General features: G+C 35.4%; 1 protein-coding gene across 8 annotated transcripts in view; it reads left to right on the top strand.

The window, feature by feature from the left end:
- Positions 1 to 21352, top strand: part of LOC138714721 (RING finger protein 207-like) — an 87232-nt gene that overhangs the window by 42603 nt on the left and 23277 nt on the right. For 4 of the 8 annotated variants that reach the window (XM_069846799.1, XM_069846802.1, XM_069846806.1 and 1 more), the window contains 3 exons: positions 4609 to 4860; positions 7878 to 8161; positions 13402 to 13502. In XM_069846799.1, coding sequence (XP_069702900.1) covers positions 4609 to 4860; positions 7878 to 8161; positions 13402 to 13502 — 637 coding nt within the window. The remainder of the gene's footprint in view (positions 1 to 4608; positions 4861 to 7877; positions 8162 to 13401; positions 13503 to 21352) is intronic. The other 4 variants (XM_069846803.1, XM_069846800.1, XM_069846805.1 and 1 more) reach the window with 3 other exon arrangements.

Genomic DNA, 21352 nt, shown 5'->3' with positions numbered 1-21352 from the left:
CAATTCTAATAATGACCCCCTTAACAAAATTTTCATTGAGAAATCCATAGTGACACTTGTGGCGGACAAGGAAGCAGTACTTGGGTTTTCTCGGGGTTCTCCCGTTTTTCCTCAGATTAGGTACAGTATTTACATCATTCCGTCACCATTTCTCCATTTTGTCATATTCCATACCATTCTCCGATCGTCGGATGACGATGCACAGAAGGGGCTGGTCTAGAGACGAGGAGGGTTGCCTGTTCGAAACCTAGGTACGCAGTGAATCTTAGTGAAGTCACCGGTGTGAGTTTGCGAATATGCCTAGCTTGGAGTTAGCACAATAGATTGTAACAGGTCGCAGTGCTGGGCCATAGCGCTGTAGTGGGGTTCATGCTGCAGGGATTTTTATGTTATATTGGTGGCTACATTGTTTTTTTCTATTTTGTGAAAGCACCCCCATTTCTCAGTTGATAGAGCAGCTGGCTATGGACTGGAAGGTCCGGGGTTCGATCCCAGGTGGTGACAGGATTTTTTCTCGTTGCCAAACTTCCAGAACGGCCCTGAGGTTCACTCAGCCTCCTATAAAATTGAGTACCGGGTCTTTCCCGGGGGTAAAAGGCGGTCAGAGCATGGTGCCGACCACACCACCTCATTCTAGTGCCGAGGTCATGGAAAGCATGGGGCTCTACCTCCATGCCTCCCAAATGCCTTCATGGCATGTTATGGGGATACCTTTACCTTTACCTTACCCCCATTTCTCCCTCTCTGATTGGAGAAAGAAGAGAGTGGTGCGCTGTCTGCTGGAGGAGCTATGAGCGGCCTCGGGAGACGACACTCACTCGGCAGCATGAGAGAGAGACGACCACTAGTCTGCAAACTTTACCGAGGGATTCGTCGCTTGCTTGCAGTTCGCCACAGTTGGGCTTGAGTCCATCTGCCTGGTTGAAAGGGAACGACTCTGATTATGCTTGGGACGCATCGCCGATAGAACGCCGGTCTGATGTGGTAGTTACATAGACTTGGTGACTGTGCTTCATCGTTAACAGAGCATTGGCCAGCTCTGTTAATTATTATCAGGGAAAGGATTTATATGTAAATACATATTTACTTATAAAGCTAATATAATTTATATTTTGCATTATCTTTATGTTTCACAATGTGTAGGGTTGAAAAATCCTACTTTTATTTTCCATATTTTTCCATATTTTAGAGTTTAGTACATATTTTCGTTAATTTCCATATATTTTCCATATTTCATATAAAACAGTCCATATTATATTAGGTTTAACAATAAAACAAAACAAAATTCCATTAACTTTTAAAAATACATTTCAACAATAGAGATTTAAACACATGTTCAGTAATCCCTTTAACATCAGAGTTATTTGAAAATTAGCAGTCCTATCAACAATGGGAAAGTAAGTTACAAAACTGTATTAATTTAATTTAAAATTTTTAACAGACTTCAGTTGTGCAGCTCAACAGTTAAATGCCAGTCAGAGTACACAAAGGTTCAGTTTTGTAAATCATACTATAAAGACGGTAAATATGCCAAAAGTACGTCATTCAGTCAATTTAAAATCAAAACTAACAAGTTACATTTCAGAATTTAAAGAAGATGGTTTATCAACTGACAATAAAATATTATTTTGTAATTTGTGTCAGTGTGCAGTATCATCTACACAAAAGTTCCTGGTGCAACAACACATTACAACTAGTAAACATCAGGCCAACAAACAACTAAATTCCAAGCAGAGACAATTGTTTTTAACACAACCAACAACATCGAATGTAAGATCTGAGTTTAACATCGACCTGTACCGTTCTCTCATCTCTGCTGATATTCCTCTCTACAAACTAAAGAATAAGGTCTTCAGGGAATTCCTTGAAAAATATACTCAACATACAATCCCGGATGAGTCAACACTTAGGAAGACGTATGCTCCATCCATCTACGATGAGACAATACAGAAGATAAGAGATGAAATTAAAGATAGTTCAATTTGGGTTTTCATTGATGAGACTCCCGACAAAGAAGGTAGACTTGTTGGTAATGTAGTTATCGGTTTGTTAAGTGAACAATATTCTGAACGAATTCTTTTACATTGTGATGTTCTAGAAAAGTGCAATAACAAAACTATAGTTAAACTGTTCAACGAAGCTATGGGTATCCTGTGGCCAAAGGGTATTATGTACGATAATGTGTTATTCTTTATTAGCGATGCTGCCCCTTATATGGTCAAAGCTGGACAAGCATTATCTGTTGTATATCCTAAATTGACTAATTTTACTTGTGTGGCGCATGCATTTCATCGTGTGGCAGAAGTGGTCAGAGACAATTTCCCTAAAGTAGATTTGTTGATTTCATCAGTGAAAAAAGTATTTCTCAAAGCTCCCAGTAGAGTTAACGTGTTGAAAGAAATGTACCCTGAAATTCCATTGCCACCAAAGCCAATTTTAACTAGATGGGGTACATGGCTAGAAGCAGTTGAATATTATGCCGAACATATAGACTCTATTAACAATGTTCTCCTTGCATTGGACTCTGAAGATGCAGTCTCAATTGATACTGCGAAAACAGTTACCTGTGACATAAGTATGAAGAATGACTTAGCTCACATTCAGCATACATTTTCATGCATCATAAAAACGCTCAAAAGTCTCCAAAATAGGCACCTTTCACTATCTGAAAGTTTTGAAATTATAAATAGTACTGTGGAACAACTGAATCGTGGTAGAGGTAAAGTTGCAGATGCAGTAAGAGCTAAGGTGGACACTGTACTTTCAAAAAACCCTGGATATGAAGAACTACAAAAGGTTGTTGCTGTGATGAGTGGTGAATCAACAGTGAAGATTAACTTGGACTTATCCCCAGCAGACATTGTGAAATTGAATTATGTACCAGTTACTTCTTGTGACGTCGAACGCTCTTTTAGTCAGTATAAATCTATCCTCAGAGACAATAGAAGAAGATTCACTTTTCAGCACTTGAAAGAAATGTTTGTAACCTATTGTTATGGTAACAGACAATAAAAATTGTGTTTTGTTGAAACTACATTGGAAGATAAGGTACGTCCATTATATTTTTTGTTTAGTTTGATTAAAATGTACCAATATTTAACGTACATAGTCATTTTTTTATAATTTTAAGTCCATATTTAATTCCATATTTTGGTAAAAATCCATATTTAATTCCATATTTTGGTAAAAATAACTACATATATATTTACATATTTCATATATTTTTAGTCCATATAAATCCGTTCCCTGATTATTATATTCCAGACAGTGCGGAATGGTTAACATCCTTACCTGACAGTGAAGTTTCTCCAAGTGTATGATTGTACTAATGGTAATAGTGCGTGAGTCTACGACGATGTATCTTACGGGGACCAGCATCTGCATTCAGCTGAAGGTTGGAGTGTTAAAGTTTATCGTATTTATCAGAGCCCGTGTGCTACAGGGAACCGTACGTTTTCTTGTGGGCGTTTGATCACTCCTAATGTATATTACCATTATTTTCACTTCTTATTTCATGTTAGTTATTAGTTCTCTCTCTTTCGGCAATTTATGCCGTTATTAGACCTTCAGTATTTAATATCTCTCTTATTACCACCACCCCCCTTGCCTGGGGTTATTCTTATGTACTTGCAGTTCTTAATTTGTATAACATTTGTAATTTCTTTTCTCTCTGCTCTGTTTGTTGTTTATTAAATTGTTATATTGATGGTGGCTTTTTCTTATAAGTATTATTGTCCGAGGCAACCAAAAACCTTGTACGATACGATCCATTTTCCTTCCTGGGTTGTCCCCAGGCACACCGACACGACAGCGCCCTCCTCCCGTAAATTCCACATTCCCCCCTTGGCAGAATTCTTCGTACGACACTGCATATATTTAATAAAATTAAACATATATTTTAATTTTCTTCCCCTGAGTGAACCCATGTGTCTCCCTAAAGTTTCCAGTTATGCTAATGCCCCCCCTCCCCCCGAGAAGTTGTAGTGCTCCCTGGGGGACACTACTGCTCATGTTGGGAATCCTGTGCTAGCACAATACAATGAAAGAGTAATGGAACGGAGAAAAATTCTCTCCGGCGCCGGGATTTGAACCTGGGTTTTCAACTCTACATGCTGACGCTTTATCCACTAAGCCACACCGGATTCCACCCCGGCATCAGAAGAATCGTCTCAGTTTTAAGTTCCAACTCTTGGGTTCCCTCTAGTGGTCGCCCTCTGCATTACGTCATAGATATCTATGAACCTAGGACCGAAGTCCACACATGTGCTGAGGTGCACTTGTTATGAGTGACTATTTGGCCGGGATCCGACGGAATAAGCGCTGTCTTAAATCACGAAGTGATTTGCGCATATCATATATATTATTATAATGTACTGAAGTACATATGATATTTCCATGCAGATATTCTGCGTCATCATACGATGAAAGAGTAATGGAACGGAGAAAAATTCTCTCTGCCATTACTCTTTCATCGTATGATAACGCAGAATATCTGCAAGGAAATATCATATGTACTTCGGTACATTATAATAATATATAGCACAATACAGCATTGGCATTTGGTAGTAGTGCTGGAAGTATAATGACTAGTTCTGCATGTTTGTGTAGGAACTGAGTCAGCAGCTGTGTGGGGTGAAGGAACGCCTTGGAGAGCTCCATCGTGATGTGACGCTGCTGCGACGGGCGCACACTCCTCCCCTGGCAGCAAGGTATGAGCATGTGAGCAGAGAGTGTGCAGTACTGGAGGAACAACTAGAGCGACATCAGGTAGAGCTGGAGCGGCTCAAGAATGTGTTTGACACCTTGTGGGAGGAGCAGCTATGCAGAATACACGTGGAGCAGGAGATCTTCCAGTCTCAGGTAATGTCTTCTTCTGATCTTTCTTTGAGATGGGTTTAAAGCTGGGTGTTAAATGTAGCAAGAAAACACTGCGTACAATTGAAGTGTTGATAGCAAAAACAGGACAAGTCCAAAAATTCAAATTTTGAGCATAGTACAGTTCTTTTCATTGCATTTCAAGCAGCATCTATTGACATAAGTTTCTACAAAAACCGGATTTGTGCCATTGAAATGAGTGTTTCAAAATGTGGCGTTTTTGCAAAAAGCAGATTAGTCCAACATCTTTCTTGCAAAAGACGGGCAAGTCAAACTTTTCCGGATCTTGTTAGAAAATATCATGAAGATGGCATTAGTGTTGTCTTCTTTTGTTTCATCGCCATATTAGCTGTTACTGTCGGTGTTATTGGTTAAATATTTCGTTTTACAAATGAATGATCGTCAAAATGAACCAGATCCAAATATGCAATGGATAAAGAAGGGGAAGAGGAAAGAAAAGAAGGAAGAGAAAATAAGAAATGACAAAGTTAAAGGTGAAGACGTTGGGAAACTGATTTCAAGTCGTGTGAAAATAGCTAAAATAATATATATATATATATATATATATATATATATATATATATATATATATATATATATAGTTATTGAGCATAGTTTATTGTGTTGTTATTAGAATAATTATTTGTCGGTATTTTATATACTTGACGTGCCAAGAATTCAAAGGCTGAAGGACACAAATTTAGAAAGAGAAAAGTATAAACATAACAGTATTATTTTCTTGTTCATGAAATCATTCCAACATTAAGTTTTAATTTAATAAAACACTTTTAAAGTATTTATTTGTATGTTGATACAGTTGACAATAGGAATGAAACATTGTTTTATATACTTTTTCTCAATTAATATGTACATATAAAATTTTCTGCAAAAAAAAGTGTATATGTCTAATTTTTTCCCCTAAGAAACCATTTAAAAGAGAATAATGAAACTTTTTACCACAGTTGGTAGGTATGTTGTTGTTGTTTTTGTTTTCTAATGCCAAGCGTTTGACAATAAAGTCATTTGACCTCTTGCACTCCAATATTTTTCGAAGATATTATCATGGTCAGCCACTAAAGCACAGATTTTGAGGTGTTCCGAATCCATTTCTTGGTTTGAGTTGCACAGTGGGCAGATATATGAGATACTTATATAAAATATGTTAGATTATGAGAAACGTGAGAGACAGTTTTTTTTCCATCCATCCATCAATCAATCAATCAATCAATCAATCAATCAATCATCTTAGGCCCAATTGTATAAAACTCCCTGACTAAAGATCAACTTTGATCGAAGATCGAAAAGTAAACCGAGTTCAGACACTTCTTCTATTGTATAAAACTTTTCTGCGATCAAATTACCTTGGTTCAAATGTAATCTAAGTTCACGTGAAAAGGATTTGGCAACATCGCATAAACAGGTGAAATACGTGATGCGCGGACAGGTTTGTTCAGTGTTGCCAATCTACCGACTTTAACTCTTTTTCAACAACAATTTCTTTTAACTTTTATATTGCTTAAATAGGGATTTAGTGACCTTTTTAGCACCCCCTAGTGACAAAATTTAATCTTTCTTTGTTGATAATGAGAAATCTAGCGACTTTACAACTACTTTTTGGCGACTTTCCGTACACTCTGTTGGAGACACTGGTTTTTTGTGCAATGTAAATAATGGCGGACAATAAGAAGAGTTGTTATCATGTTATGGTGTTTGATACTGCTAAACATAATAAAGCTTTATAAAACTACAATTTTCGTTTAGTAATACAGTTAATTGAAAATTTATGAATGTACCTATCATATCCATTAATAATTAATGGTTGTTATAAACAGAATATAATTATAGGTTATGTTATTTGATATGGCTGAACACAATAGAGCCTTATAAAATATAAGATTGTTTGTGTGTTAAGGCAAGAAATTGAAAGAAATATATATAAATGTACCTATCATATCTATTAATATTAATAATAATAGATATTTTATTTGCACAATCTGTCACTCGTATATTTCAAACAGAAAAGAAATAACTGAACTTGGATCATATAACTTAATCAGAGAAATTTCTTCAGTCAAAGTTGACTTTAGTTTGAGACAAATTAATCTCAGATTAGACTTTATACAACACAAAATTCCAAGTTCAGCTGAAACAAGGATCAATTTAACCTCTGATCTAAGATTAAATGGTTTATACAATCGGGCCTTAATGTATCCAGCTGTTTGCTGACAACATAAAGTCCATTATAGTCCACTGTAGTCTATTCAGTTGTTTTTTTTTTTTCACGAGAAATGAGGGGTAGTTTAAACTGAAGAGCTAAATTTTGTAAAAATAGCCTTACTTACTTACTTACAAATGGCTTTTAAGGAACCCGAAGGTTCATTACCGCCCTCACATAAGCCCGCCAGCGGTCCCCATCCTGAGCAAGATTAATCCAGTCTCTATCATCATACCCCACCTCCCTCAAATCCATTTTTAAAAATAGCCTATATAATAAAAATCTTTAATTTTGCTAAAAATTTGTAAATATACAAAAATGTCAACTGCAGTCTAAATTGAAGAGTCAGATTTTGTAAAAATATAAAATAAAAAGTTCAGTTTTGCTAATAATTTGGAAATAGCCAAAATGTAACTGTAGTCCAAATTGCAGAGACAAATTTGGTAAAAATATATAGTAAAAATCTTCAGTTTTGCTAATAATTAGTAAATATGCAAAAATATCAAATGTAGTCCAAATTGAAGAGTCAAATTTTCTAAAAATATACACTACAAATCTTCAATTTTGCTAATAATTTGGAAATACGCAAAAATGTCAACTGTAGTCTCAATTGAAGAATCATATTTTGTAAAAATATATAATAAAATCTTCAATTTTGCTAATAATTTGTCCACGTCTGTAGTCATATCTGCAGGCCACAATAACTTGCAGGTGTTCAGTTCGACTTGAGTTATGCATGTAGAGTTTCATGACTCATTATTTGATAACTGTTACTTCTATTTTTCAGATGAATGACATCCTAACACTGCGTGCGGAAGTGAAGCATCTGAGCCTGGTGGCACATCAGCTCGAACCATACATCAAGTCCTTGGCCGCGGCAGAGAGAAGTCAGGCTGCTACTGATGCAACTCAACAACAACAACAGCAACAGCAACAACAGCAGCAGCCACAGCAACAGCAACAACAGCAGCAGCAACAACAACAGCAACAGCAAGATGCCACATCCTCACATCAACAGCTCCAGAGCCTGCTAGAACATATCAGTATGCTGCAGCTCGATGCAGCCTCCTCGTAAGTAGTCAGAATATTTTCCATGTCATTGTGTGATGCTTGAAGACTCGGGTTTTGAGGGATAACTGGGTTACTTGCTCATGTAATGTTCAGTGTAGGAATATCTTGCTTCATAGGAAAGTGTAGTATGTCCACTTATTTTCTCATCTAGTGACAATGATTTGAATACTAGAGAAATCTATATATATATAATTTGAACTGGTAATGGAAATTACGGGAAAACGGCTGAACGGATTTTAATGAGTGACCCCTCATTTTCATGCCTGGCATCCAAAGTTTTTCGGGAAAGTAGTAGTTTTCAGTAGAGTTGGGCAACACGATTCTTTTTCAGAAGTCGATTCCAACGATTCAATCACACATTACGAATCGATTCTAACGATTCGTTCACGATTCTTCTCAGTCTGCGATTCCAACTATTCTTTTGAATCGTCAACGAGTTCACGATTCTTCCCAGTCTGCGATTCCAACTATTCTTTTGAATCGTCGCAAGACACTTTCCTTTGCAAACCACGCTTAGAACAAAAACGTTCTACATCTCTCTCATAGATGGCATAAGAGGCGAGACATTCGATTGTCTCTTTCTCATTGGCTGGAACCATTCAGTATGAACTCCATTAGTGTACAAAATTACCCAAGATAATGTCTCTAAATTATAATTTATCAACTGAACCTTATTATCAAGTACATTTTTTGCATTACATCTCTATTTAACTATGCAAATTTCAGGTTTATGTTCATTATTTTCCATACTTAACAAATGCAGTACATATTTTGATTTCACTCTCGCTCGGGAGCATTCGACACGGTTCGGAAATGTCCATTGACAGGTTACATCAAACAACGAATAGAATCGTGGGTTACGATACCATGCCGATTCCTTCATATTCTTTTGAATGACGATTCGTTACGATTCGTTTGAACGACGATTCGTTACGATTCTTTTGAACGACGACTCGTTGATACCACGAATCGATTCTTACGATTCTTTATTATTAGTCGTTCGAATGAACGATTCGTTCACGAATCGACCCAACTCTAGTTTTCAGTGAAATGTCAATTTTTCTACATCATTTTCCTATTTTCCAAAATCCATCTGTTGTCAGTTTTGAGAATTATTTTATTCAATCACGGCCAACTTGATTGAATTTCAGAACAAAACACTCACTACAATAAACAATAGGCTATTACACGAAGGCCATGACCTGCAGGATTGCCGACATGTTTAGAGCTCAATTCAATTTGTTATTAAAAACTGATTCTGCAGTGTATAATTTTCTGAATACAGCTGTGTATTGGATATTCAAATCTATGAAACTTGAGGTGGTTTGATGACATTATTACCATTAGAAATTAAATATTATTATAGTTAATATCATGATGCATCAATTTTTTCATTAATTGTACATAATATTGATGCTATATTGATGATATGAAAGCGAAATGTTTTGTGGTTATGTAAGTAAATGTAGAGAATATCTTAATTTAGATCTTCATTTCTATTAGTGAGTGGCTGCTATATATAACTGCAAAACTTAAGTAAGATAATAATATTGTTATTAAAAATCAAATATTTTTATACTTATTAACCCTGTGGGGTTGGGTCTTTTTCATATACTTAATGGCAGTGTAGTGTAGATATTGATATGTGTCATTGTCTTCAGTATTGGCTCGAGAGAGCGCAAAAATTACAGTCCCTAAGGAAAGATCAAAAGGTATTACTTACTGATAAAATAAGAGGCCTACAAAATTTTGTAGTCTCCAGATCATTCCAACAACATCTCTTAGTAGGATAATTTGATTTTACGCTCTACATTTCAAGTTCTACATGCAGCAACTATACGAAAATGCTATTGTTCGAAAGCTTAGAAAACCTGACATTTTTTAAACTTTTGCCTACAATCCACAATGACCTTAAATAGCTACTGCTATCGTCCTGACATTTTTACTTGCATTTTCGCGTTGAAACTCAAAAACTGAAGTTGGATAGGTTCAAGAAAAAGTATTTGTCCTAAAAAAATCCATAGAGGGAGTGTGTTTTATTATTATGGAAGCAAATAACTATCAAGACAAGTATTCTTCATTGAAAATAAATTGGAAAAATTTTTATTTGAACGTCTAACGAACTTAGTTTGCAGCAGTGTTTGCTGCACAAGCCACTAGTTATATAGAATGATGGTAGGATAAATAGCAATACGGTACTTTTAGTTTGAGATTATCTGTCCATGTGCTGACTGCAATTATTATGCTGTTTGTCACCAAATGGTGTTAGGCAAGACCGTTTATAAAAGCTACTTATTGATGTATTCCTATTTAAGTAAACTTACCTTATTAACAGTGAATGAAAGTGATCTCTGGCATGTACAGACCCATTGTTCTCAACTGATTTCAAAATTCAGCTACAAATATATTTAATCTGCTGCTTTAACTCCAGAAATAAGCTTGTACACTGAGATTGTTTACAGTAGAAACTCGATTGCCCACACCACAGTTTAGTATATACAGTTGCGAAGCTCAATACTTACTAAATATGCAAACATAGACAGTTGAAATATGCATCCATAGATAGTTGCTAGCCACCAGGATCGCTACTATGGCCTCATCACAGACTCTTTCCCTAGCAGACGATAAAATGTATTGTACTTTTGATATCGTGTTCTTTTGAAAAATTAACACCTTCCTTCCACTATTGAAATACGAAATACACAAGATTCATATATTATTTTTAATAAATTACATATTATATTTTATAAACTCACCTTCCTGGATCTTTCAGAAGGATAACTCTGACCTCTTTTTCTTAGAATTTATAGTGCAACAAACGTTTCCTTGTCCCATATTATTATTCAAATTATTGTATTTTAGCCATTTGCAGTTATTACAACCGATAACGAACATTTCACAGTTTACACAACTTTTCACAACAATGCGAAATACGGCACAGTCAATGCCGTAATATATGTTCGGGTTTTCTATTTCAGTGTATGGAGCTGAGTGAATTATTATATTATAACTTTATTGCGTATCATAGCTAAGTTTTATTTAGTGTAATGTGTCCATAAGTTCCCTTTACTTCTTGTTGTATAATATGTTGCACAAATAATTACAAAACTGCGTTATTTTAATGTGAAGAGAATTTTACATGTTAACATAATCTTTTCGCATCAACATTTTAAGTTTAGAATGGAAGCTATTTTGAGGTTTAATAAAAAATAATTTATATTGTGATTTTAATATAGCACATCTACCTTCCTTGATAAAGACAGAACATTTATCATACCACTCCTATGAAATTATTGTACGTACGATTGTTACTTAGTCTCTTAGGTAGTAGATAAATACAATAATTCAATACTCAATCATAGTATTAAAATACAGACAAATTGAATGTGCGGAGTATCATACATGACATTATGTTCAATTATAATGTATAATTGCGAATTTAGGAATATAAGATATAGTAAACATAACCTATAATATTTCCATATGAATGGCAGGGCATTGGAGACCACTAAAATTAGACAGAAAGGGGCAACTGGTACACTAACATAACCTACAACTTCAACATATCTAAATATTCGTGTGGTGCAACTAAAAATTATTGAATCGTGCATACATGAATGTATAATAATTTCGCAATATTTAATCGAAATAAAGGCAGGTATTACACATACGAACAACGTAATTTTCACACCAAAAATAATATTACACCTTAACTCCCAAGGAATTATGTCTGAAGTGTCTCATAATCATTGTTTTAAATTTTATTAATGGAATTACACTACATTTTAGAAACGTTATTGTTTATGCATTCCAACTAATTTATATGATTGAAACGCCGCCCTTCGTGATCGGGTTAAGCGAGTTACATGGTCTGCCTTACGGCCTGTATTAGATCACGATGGCTGTGGCACAGTCTATTGTTCCTAATATTCACAGCACTCCAAGCGGCTAGCAACTATAGCAACAAATGCAAAAAATCACCCCAAGCTTCGTGACTGTATATAGTAGACTGTGGCCCAGACCTTATTTATCCGGATCCTCAATTATCCGAACGCAGAGTGTTCATTTTTTTTTTTTATTAACTACTGTACAGTATGTCAATGTGTTATGCAAGTAGAAGTAAGAGGGAGTGATAGTCGCTTGTTTGCTTCTGTGGCAAGTGCCGGCCAGTCGGTCTATGGATTTTCAGTTGTTCTGTTATCATCTGTTAGTGATAGTCACTTTGTTTAGTGTTCTATGTGCGATGTCGATCTCAAAGAGTTGTATTAACGATCAAGAACAAATTGGAGATTTTGAATCGTTTAAAGAAAAGCTAGATTTCAAGCTTAGTTCCGCACCATGGCATCACGGTCTAAGGCATCCTGCCTAGGACTCATGTTACGGAATGCGCACTGGTTCGAATCCTCACGGGGGAAGAAATTTTCTCATGAAATTTCGGCCAGTGTATGGGACCAGTGCCCATCCAGCATCATGATGTACTTGGGGAACTATGATCGGTAGTGAAAATCTGGTTTCACAAACCAGCTATAACGACTGGGGGGGATCATTATGCTAACCACATGATACCTCCATTCTGGTTTGATGATCGTCCACCTCTGCTTCGGCATGTGGACTTGAGGCCAGCAGCCAGCTGGTCAGTCTTGGCCCTTCATGGGTGTAGCGCCATGGATTTACTTTTATTTTTACTTTAGATTTCAAGGTTTGAAGTTTCATATTGTAATTCATAAATGTTTTGTTGTACAGTACGTTTATTTTATTGCTGTTCATGTACATGTATTGCAAGTTTCTGTAGCATTTTGAAATTCTTGGTTATATTGTTTTAAAATTTTGAATTTGATTATCCAGACTACCCCTAGTTCCAATTAGTTCAGATAATCGAGTTTCTGCTGTGTATGATTTCAATTAAAGCAATTTTGTGGCATTTTGTTATGACGATTTAGACACTCAGTCTGTTAGGCAAGATATTTAAGTGATTTTGTTGGTGTGTGTTCTAATTGTTCACCTCTTCTAGTTTCTGCTCTGTTAAATCCAGCCATTTCATGTTTTGCTCCTTTTCAAATAGTGAGTTCTCTCTCACACTCTCTCTCTATATGATTATCACGTGTCAAAGAGATGTAACTATATCTTAAATTGTGGCATGTTTGATTTAACTGAATAGTACAGAAGATAATTATACTATTTATTATGCATTTGTACTTACTGCATAAGCGTCAAAAGTAACGAAATTCTTTTGTCGTAAGTTACAGGATGGATTCCTCAGGAGCACAGAAGGGTGAGTGTCGCGTGCATCCTGGTCAAGTAATGACTTCACCCACTGCAGAAAACATCATGTATATGAAGGGTTAGTAAGTTCTCGCAGCACACGAACACACACACACTCACAGTCACACTCACCAACTCATCCATTAACTCGTTCATCCACTAACTTATCAGCTCACTCATTCACTTTCTTACCTTCACGTGTGCAAGAAAACACACTCATCCTGCCACGTTTTGTTTTTTGCCCTTGTCTCTCTCTTAGGGGAATTGGTCGTTATCGCATGCAAAGTAATAGTAAAAATAGTCAATTCTTCAAGCAGTCATAAATGTAATACTATTTTTCAGAGCTCTTTAATTTTTTAGTGATATATGTATACACATTAAGCTTTAAAATGCTTTACTCTAGAGTAAATCTTACCCTTAAATTAATTTCTGAATTTAAACATAATTTTTTTTATAAATTCACTACATGCCTGTGATTAGGTACACTCTACTTGCCTATCATAGCACACATTGACTTGAAATCTTAGCCACATACTGTTAATAGATACTAAAACATACCCTACTAAAATTATTAATATATCTTCAATATTATGGGTATAGGGCTTATACCAATCTTCATTTTTTTTTAATTTATTGACGGTGATGATTGCTATAAGCTCTATTCCCATAATATTACAGATACATGAATAATTTTAGTAGGGTATGTTTTAGTGTCTATTAGGAGTAAGTGGTCATATTTTCAATTCAATGTGTGCTATAATAACAGTCTTACTAATAAACCGTGTATAGTTTTTATACAAGACTTATGCAGAGTTGAGACAGAAAACTTTACTAATAAACCGTGAATAAGCTATGGACGTATAAACAGGCTGTAACTATATAATGAGAATTGCTTTGCAGTAGTTATATACACGAAACCCCTTGTTTAAGCTTTGTATATAGGGAAAAAATGGCAGCCCCTCTAACAGCTGTTCATATCGACTGTCATTTTATGATGATGGTTACCTTGTAACCACAGAAGAACAAACCAAAGATCATACAATTATTAGAATAATATTGCTGTAGCTTGTACTCTTTGACCAAAATGTAGTGTGGTAATCGATTAGAGCCAGTTGTACTATCGATATTTAACATGCCCACTAGAGCGCTCTACCGGATGCAATAGAGAACCTCAGATATTCTATTACCTTTCGTAACGAAGTAATGACGAAACTATGACGTAGCTGTGTAACAGTTATACTGTTATACACGACGTCTGTAGTGATTATTAGTAAGGAATTTACACACGACGTATAAACGAGCTACTCATTGTATAAGTGTAAGACAGTTAAACGTCTGTATATAGAGTTTTTATTAGTAAGACCGTAAGTGAATAGAGTGTACCTAATCACAGGCATATAGTGAATTTATAAAAACAATTATGTTTAAATTAAAAAATTAATTTAAGGGTAAAGATTTACTCCAGAGTAACCATTCTTTTTTTTTAAAAAAAGCTTAATATGTATACACACATAGCTAACAAAAATGAAAGATCTCTGATAAATAGTATTATATTTATGATGCTTGAAGATAGGCTATTTTTACCATTATTTTGCATGCGATAACTACCAACTCCCGTTAACCGACCTTCCAGTTCTCTATACAGATTGAAGCATTCCATTTCTGTTTACCCCTTCCATCTTCATTCTTACCAGTAATATAGTTCCACACTTGAGCACTTCCGAAAACATCTGCCGCAAATAGAGAACAAGTTTACTCAACAGTAACATAAGAGGTAATCCGTAGCTTTGTTCTGGCTATTTTGCATGAAATTTCTTACATTAATTTCTCTGGGAATGTTCATAATGCTTTCAAACAGTAGAGTGATTCTCGTACCAGAAACAAGTTGTAAGTGCCGCATGAACAAAACAGTATAAGCTTTTTTCTTTTTATAAGATTTCAAGACTTGATGTAAACAAGTAAGTGTGGTTTTATGCATAAAGTCTTTCATATCGTACAGAAGTTTTAAAAATGTGAAGCTAATTAAATTTTTTAAAAACACTGTAAGTCTAAATACAGTTGATTTTTATATTCTGACATATTTGGCCAATTAAACAAGAACTAATATTAGCAATTGCATAATGCGTTCATTCTCAGTTGTTAAAAGTATTTTTATACGTTGAAACTGAGTTTTCGGGCTAAGATGCCGTGGTCTACTGGTGTAGATGTTACCAGACGTTTCGTCTACTACTGCAGCAGATATCTTCAGTGGTTAGGTATCCTCGGTCGAAATCTTCTGCTAGGGATACCTGTAGCAACTGGTAGCTGGTAGCTACAGGTATCCCTAGCAGAAGACTTCGACTGAGGATGCCTAACCACTGAAGATGTCTGCCACAGTAGTAGACAAAATGTCTGGTAACATCTGCACCAGTAGACCACGGCGTCTTAGCCCGAAAGCTCCATTTCAACTAGACACTGGCCGTGAAAGCCTGCATGCTAAGATTATTTTTATACGGTTTGTCTTTCTATTTGTGAATGCACCATTTTATACCTTTATATTTTTTTGTATTTACAAGGAGTACAATTACCTTTAGAGAATAAAGAGGTAATTATGATTTTTCAATGAAGGCTTTCTTGTTGATGGTACTCAGCTAATTGATTTAAGTCCAATCGATTGTCTAAGAAGGTATTTACTTCCGTATTCGGAAGATGTGAACATGGATGCATTTTAATTAAGAGGACTGAATACCTCCTATCTTAACAATATTACACTTATAAAGTTTTGGTGTGCTCAGCTCTTAAACTATTAAAATAGAAAGTTGAAATTTTACGACAACATTGTTGATACCTCTATCTGTCTATTAAATACAATGGAATTGCTGTTACTCATGTGTGTTATTTTTCCTTAATTTTTTTCCAAATGTCTCAAATTTTACATTACTGGTGATCGTCGTTGCACTACTTATTTGCGTCAACGTTTAAGTATTGCAATTCAACGTGGAAATGCAATGAGCGTTTTGGGCACTCTTCCCGAGTCCAGCCCTTTGGACGAACTCTTTCTCCTGTAAAATTTATTATTCCGTGTGTAAATATTTCTGTTTAGTTATATATACAGACGTGGACAAATTATTAACAAAATTGACGATTATGATAATTCTGTTTACAAAATTTGACTTTTCAATTTAGACTACAGTTGACAATTTTGCATATTTCTATCAGTATAGTAGACAGAAATATTAAAAAATGTCAACTGTAGTTTAAACTGAAGAGCTAAATTTTGTAAAAATAGCCTATATAATAAAAATCTTTAATTTTGCTAAAAATTTGTAAATATACAAAAATGTCAACTGCAGTCTAAATTGAAGAGTCAGATTTTGTAAAAATATAAAATAAAAATCTTCAGTTTTGCTAATAATTTGGAAATAGCCAAAATGTAACTGTAGTCCAAATTGCAGAGACAAATTTGGTAAAAATATATAGTAAAAATCTTCAGTTTTGCTAATAATTTGTAAATATGCAAAAATATCAAATGTAGTCCAAATTGAAGAGTCAAATTTTCTAAAAATATACACAACAAATCTTCAATTTTGCTAATAATTTGGAAATACGCAAAAATGTCAACTGTAGTCTCAATTGAAGAATCATATTTTGTAAAAATATATAATAAAAGTCTTCAATTTTGCTAATAATTTGTCCATGTCTGTATATATAAATTTTACATTTTTTATATATATGTATATATTTTTTTTTACGTTGAAGTTTTCATATGATGAAGACTATTTTATATTAACAGAAAGAACACATGACAGACAATAACTAGTAAAAAAATTATGCTTCTATCTGTAATAGTTTGATCACCAAGTGTACTCAAAGTTTAAAAAAAATATCGAAGAAAGAAAAATTGACTCAGAGTTCTGAGTGAACAATTTCTACGTTGTTTACATTCACAAAACTATTTAAAAAAAACGTTAACTTCCTAATGGAATTCAAAGTTGAAATTGCAGAATATTCATTTTGAAATGCCAAGGAATTGGGATATGGATTTTTTTTCAACCCAATCCAGTCTATCTGATCCCCTTAAATGAACAGAAAATACGCGTTATATTGTTGAATGTTTTGTCAGAGTAAGTCAGACATAATACTTATTATTTCTTGCTAGCCATTGATTGAATAGATGAGCAATTCTAAAGAAAGCACATAGGAAAAATCTTTTGTTGGAGCAGTGGTAGAATATTTTTCCATCCCGTGTAGGACAAGAAACAACGCTGTTGGTTCTCAAATTCAAAGAAATTCAGTATGAGTGAAAAGAGAGAGAAAAAATATGATGAAAAATTGAAAATAGATGCTAATGGTCTTCCACAGTGGTGGATTTTATATACTTATTGCCACATTTGGAATTGCAGACAAAGAAAGGCTGGGTTTCATCTCTACATAGAAATATTAATTATACACCGTTTGTAGCAATTAAGAAACTAACAAAAGATGATGGATTGATGACAAATTTAAAATCACTATAAAGAATGAGGAGGGATACTTACGAGAAATTAGTGCAAATTGTGGGGCATTTTATACAAATATAAATATGCGGGAATGTGTTACTCTCGAAGAAAGAATTCAGTTGAATGTCTCTCCTAGCATAATCTGGTATCATGTGATTATAGAGACACGGATATTTTTCTACAACTTTAACAAAAAGCGAAGATTACGAAATTTTCCCTTTTTGATTACTTCAGAAAAAAAAAAAAATCAAACACCCATACTGTCATGGTCTAAGAAAATAAAACATAGTTGGCCATATACAAACATGCCATCTAGCTGTGACTTAGCAGTTCGCCTGGCTGTATGTAGCTTGTATGTAGTGATGAAAGCGTGATCTTGGAGCCTTGTATACTGATGGTCATTCAATAACATTAGTCACTGCGTAAAAGCTTCAAGCAAACAGTGTTGTGTTTAAGATGAATCTGTGAAGCGACACTTCATAGACGAACAGCCTAAGTTTTCACGCTGGTTCAGATCTTTTTAAGGGAAGGATTTTCTCATGAAATTTCGGCAAGTGTATGGGACTAGAGCCCACCCAGCATTGTGAAGAATTTGAGGAGCTATGGTAGGAACTATGTTACTAGTCTCCAATGAATGTGGGAAAGGAACTGGCCTATTATCTCCTGACTTAGTTGCCTCATTAATGATGCAGTATTGGTGTCACTTAAGGTACGGTCACACGTCGCTACTTTTGCAGTGATGCAGTACAAAAAACTGCGCAACTCTCGTACTGCGACATGTGAACAACGGTGCAACCCGAAAAGTAGCGGCTGCCGAACCTGCTGCTCTCTACTTTCTCATGCTGCGCAGCTTAAAAGTAGCGACGTATGAACAGGGTTCTCAGGGTTGCAGCCGCAGCATTTTTGATATCTGTTTTGTTGAAACTTTTGCTGCGGTTGTGACCAGTGTTGCCACCCATATGTGCCAATGATACTTTTATTGTTTGGATGTATTTTAATGTTACATGTGATGAAAATAAATTATTTGTAACAGTTATTAAATGCACAACACAGTCTGAGCATAATTGGTGACGATATCATTCATTTTTTTTAATTTTCTGTAGCATAGTTTCAAACAGGAGGGTTGCCAACATTGATTACGTGAATATGCTGTTGGTTATCATTTAAGTATATAGGCGTTTTTAAAAGCTTTATAGTAAAAATAATGCCAATTTCTGAATACTAGTTAGGGCAAAAAAGCAAATAATAGATAAGGAAGCTTTCGCATGAGTTTCTTAATAATGCGAACATAACCACAAAATATATATTGAGAAGTCAACACGGAGATGGAAACCTGCAGCATGACTGCGGCTGCAAAAGTAGCGCCTTGTGTGTGAACAGACTCGCAACCTCCAGTTGCAACTTTTGCTGCACTCGGGTTGCGCAGCACAAAAAGTAGCGTGCATCTCGCTACTTTTGGCTTACGTGTGAACACGACACGCAACTTTTGCAGCTGCAATACAAAAGTTGTGCAGCAAAAGTAGCAGCATGAGACTGTACCTTTAGGAGGTTCCAACCAGTCTTTGTACTCTCGACTAAACACACACAGTAGGTAGCAAATGCTTGGTTCTTTAAACCAAGTGTAATGGCTGAAGAGATCCTCATGCTAACCTCTACTGAGGCATGTGAATGTGAGGCTAGCAGTTGGCTTGTTGGCCTTGTTCCTCTATGGGCTGTCACGCCCAGTTTACTTAGTTAAGGTATTTATCTACCTTTGGAAGAAAAATTTGCAATTTTTGAAGTGAAAAGTGAAATTTATTTGTTTTAGTCCTTAGTGTACAGTTTTTATTTTAGAACAAAATTTCTTTCATTGTCTTACTCCTACAAGAACACATAATAAGCTGTGAAAACAGTTTTTCACTATCTTATTCTATTAAGGAAAAATGTCATTGCATTTAAGTCTGTGTAACTTTGATATATATCAACTCAGCTATAAATAGTAATATGCGTTACAAGAACGATATGTTGAAGTTTTCATGTTCAAGGAAAAGTTTGGAAAAGCGAAACATAGTTGAGCTTTTATAATTTCCGAGAATTGAAAGAAAACATACCGCTCGTGTATCGTACATTATTTTGTGCGAAGATCGTTTATTACATACCTGAAAGAGGAATTTCTAATTAGTTGCAATGAAATCTCCATCTTGGTTTCTGTTCAATGACGGCAAATTTGCAAAACGAAAATATCTATCTTCAACATTGTTGCTTTAAAATGTTTTCTGTGTTTACTATACTCCAGCAGGCCGTGATATATGTTTGTCTTTTTTTCCCCCCAGTCTATGATGAGTCTGGAATCTTGTTGATTTTTTCACGGCTTCCATAATGTTATTTGCATCACGAATGCAGTAACTTTAGTGGAGTTATAGAGTTTACTTAATTTTTGCAAATATTTAAAAACAATAATTAACAGTGCAATTTAGGTGAAATTGCAGTGGTAAGTTTCCAATTTATAATTATTACTATATTGAACGTCTCTAAAAAATAATATGTTAAAACGATGAAAGAGTAATGGAACGGAGAAAAATTCTCTCCGGCGCTGGGATTTGAACCCGGGTTTTCAGCTCTACGTGCTGATGCTTTATCCACTAAGCCACATTCTAGTGGCCACCCTCTGCACTACGTCATAGATGTCTATGAACGTAGGACCGAAGTCCACACATGTGCTGAGGTGCACTCGTTATGAGTGACTAGTTGGCTGGGATCCGACGGAATAAGCGCCATTCCATTACTCTTTCATCGTATGATGACGCAGAATATCTTCATGGAAATACATATGTACTTCGGTACATTAAAATATTATATATGATATGCGTAAATCACATCGTGATTTAAGACGGCGCTTATTCCGTCGGATCCCAGCCAACTAGTCACTCGTAATGAGTGCACCTCAGCACATGTGTGGACTTCGGTCCTATGTTCATAGACATCTATGACGTAGTGCAGAGGGCGGCCACTAGAGGGACCCAAGAGTTGGAGCTTAATCTGAGATGATTCTGTCCGACGCCGGGGTGATATCCAATGTGGCTTAGTGGATAAAGCATCAGCACGTAGAGCTGAAAACCCGGGTTCAAATCCTGGCGCCGGAGAGAATTTTTCTCCGTTCCATTACTCTTTCATTGTATGATGACGCAGAATATCTGCATGGAAATATCATATGTACTTCGGTACATTAAAATAATAAATATGTTAAAAGCCTAAAGCAGTAAAAATCAACATGTCACTTAAGTGGTAAGAAGAGGGAAATTGTTATGTGTGTTAGGTTGGGAATATTGAATGTGGAATTTTAGACTTTCTGAGGATTGGTTTTGTGTGGAAACCAAGCAAATACGCATGATCTCGCACAAAGGAATTTTGCGAAATATCCGGGCTCTAGTCATAAGTCTAGGGAAGGATGAGTAATTAATTCGTTCTTAGG

The sequence above is a fragment of the Periplaneta americana genome, chromosome 15 (assembly GCF_040183065.1).
Source record: "Periplaneta americana isolate PAMFEO1 chromosome 15, P.americana_PAMFEO1_priV1, whole genome shotgun sequence".
In the NCBI taxonomy this organism is placed as follows: domain Eukaryota; kingdom Metazoa; phylum Arthropoda; class Insecta; order Blattodea; family Blattidae; genus Periplaneta; species Periplaneta americana.
Note: the sequence above shows the minus strand (reverse complement) of the source record. Positions and strands in the feature narration are given on the sequence as shown.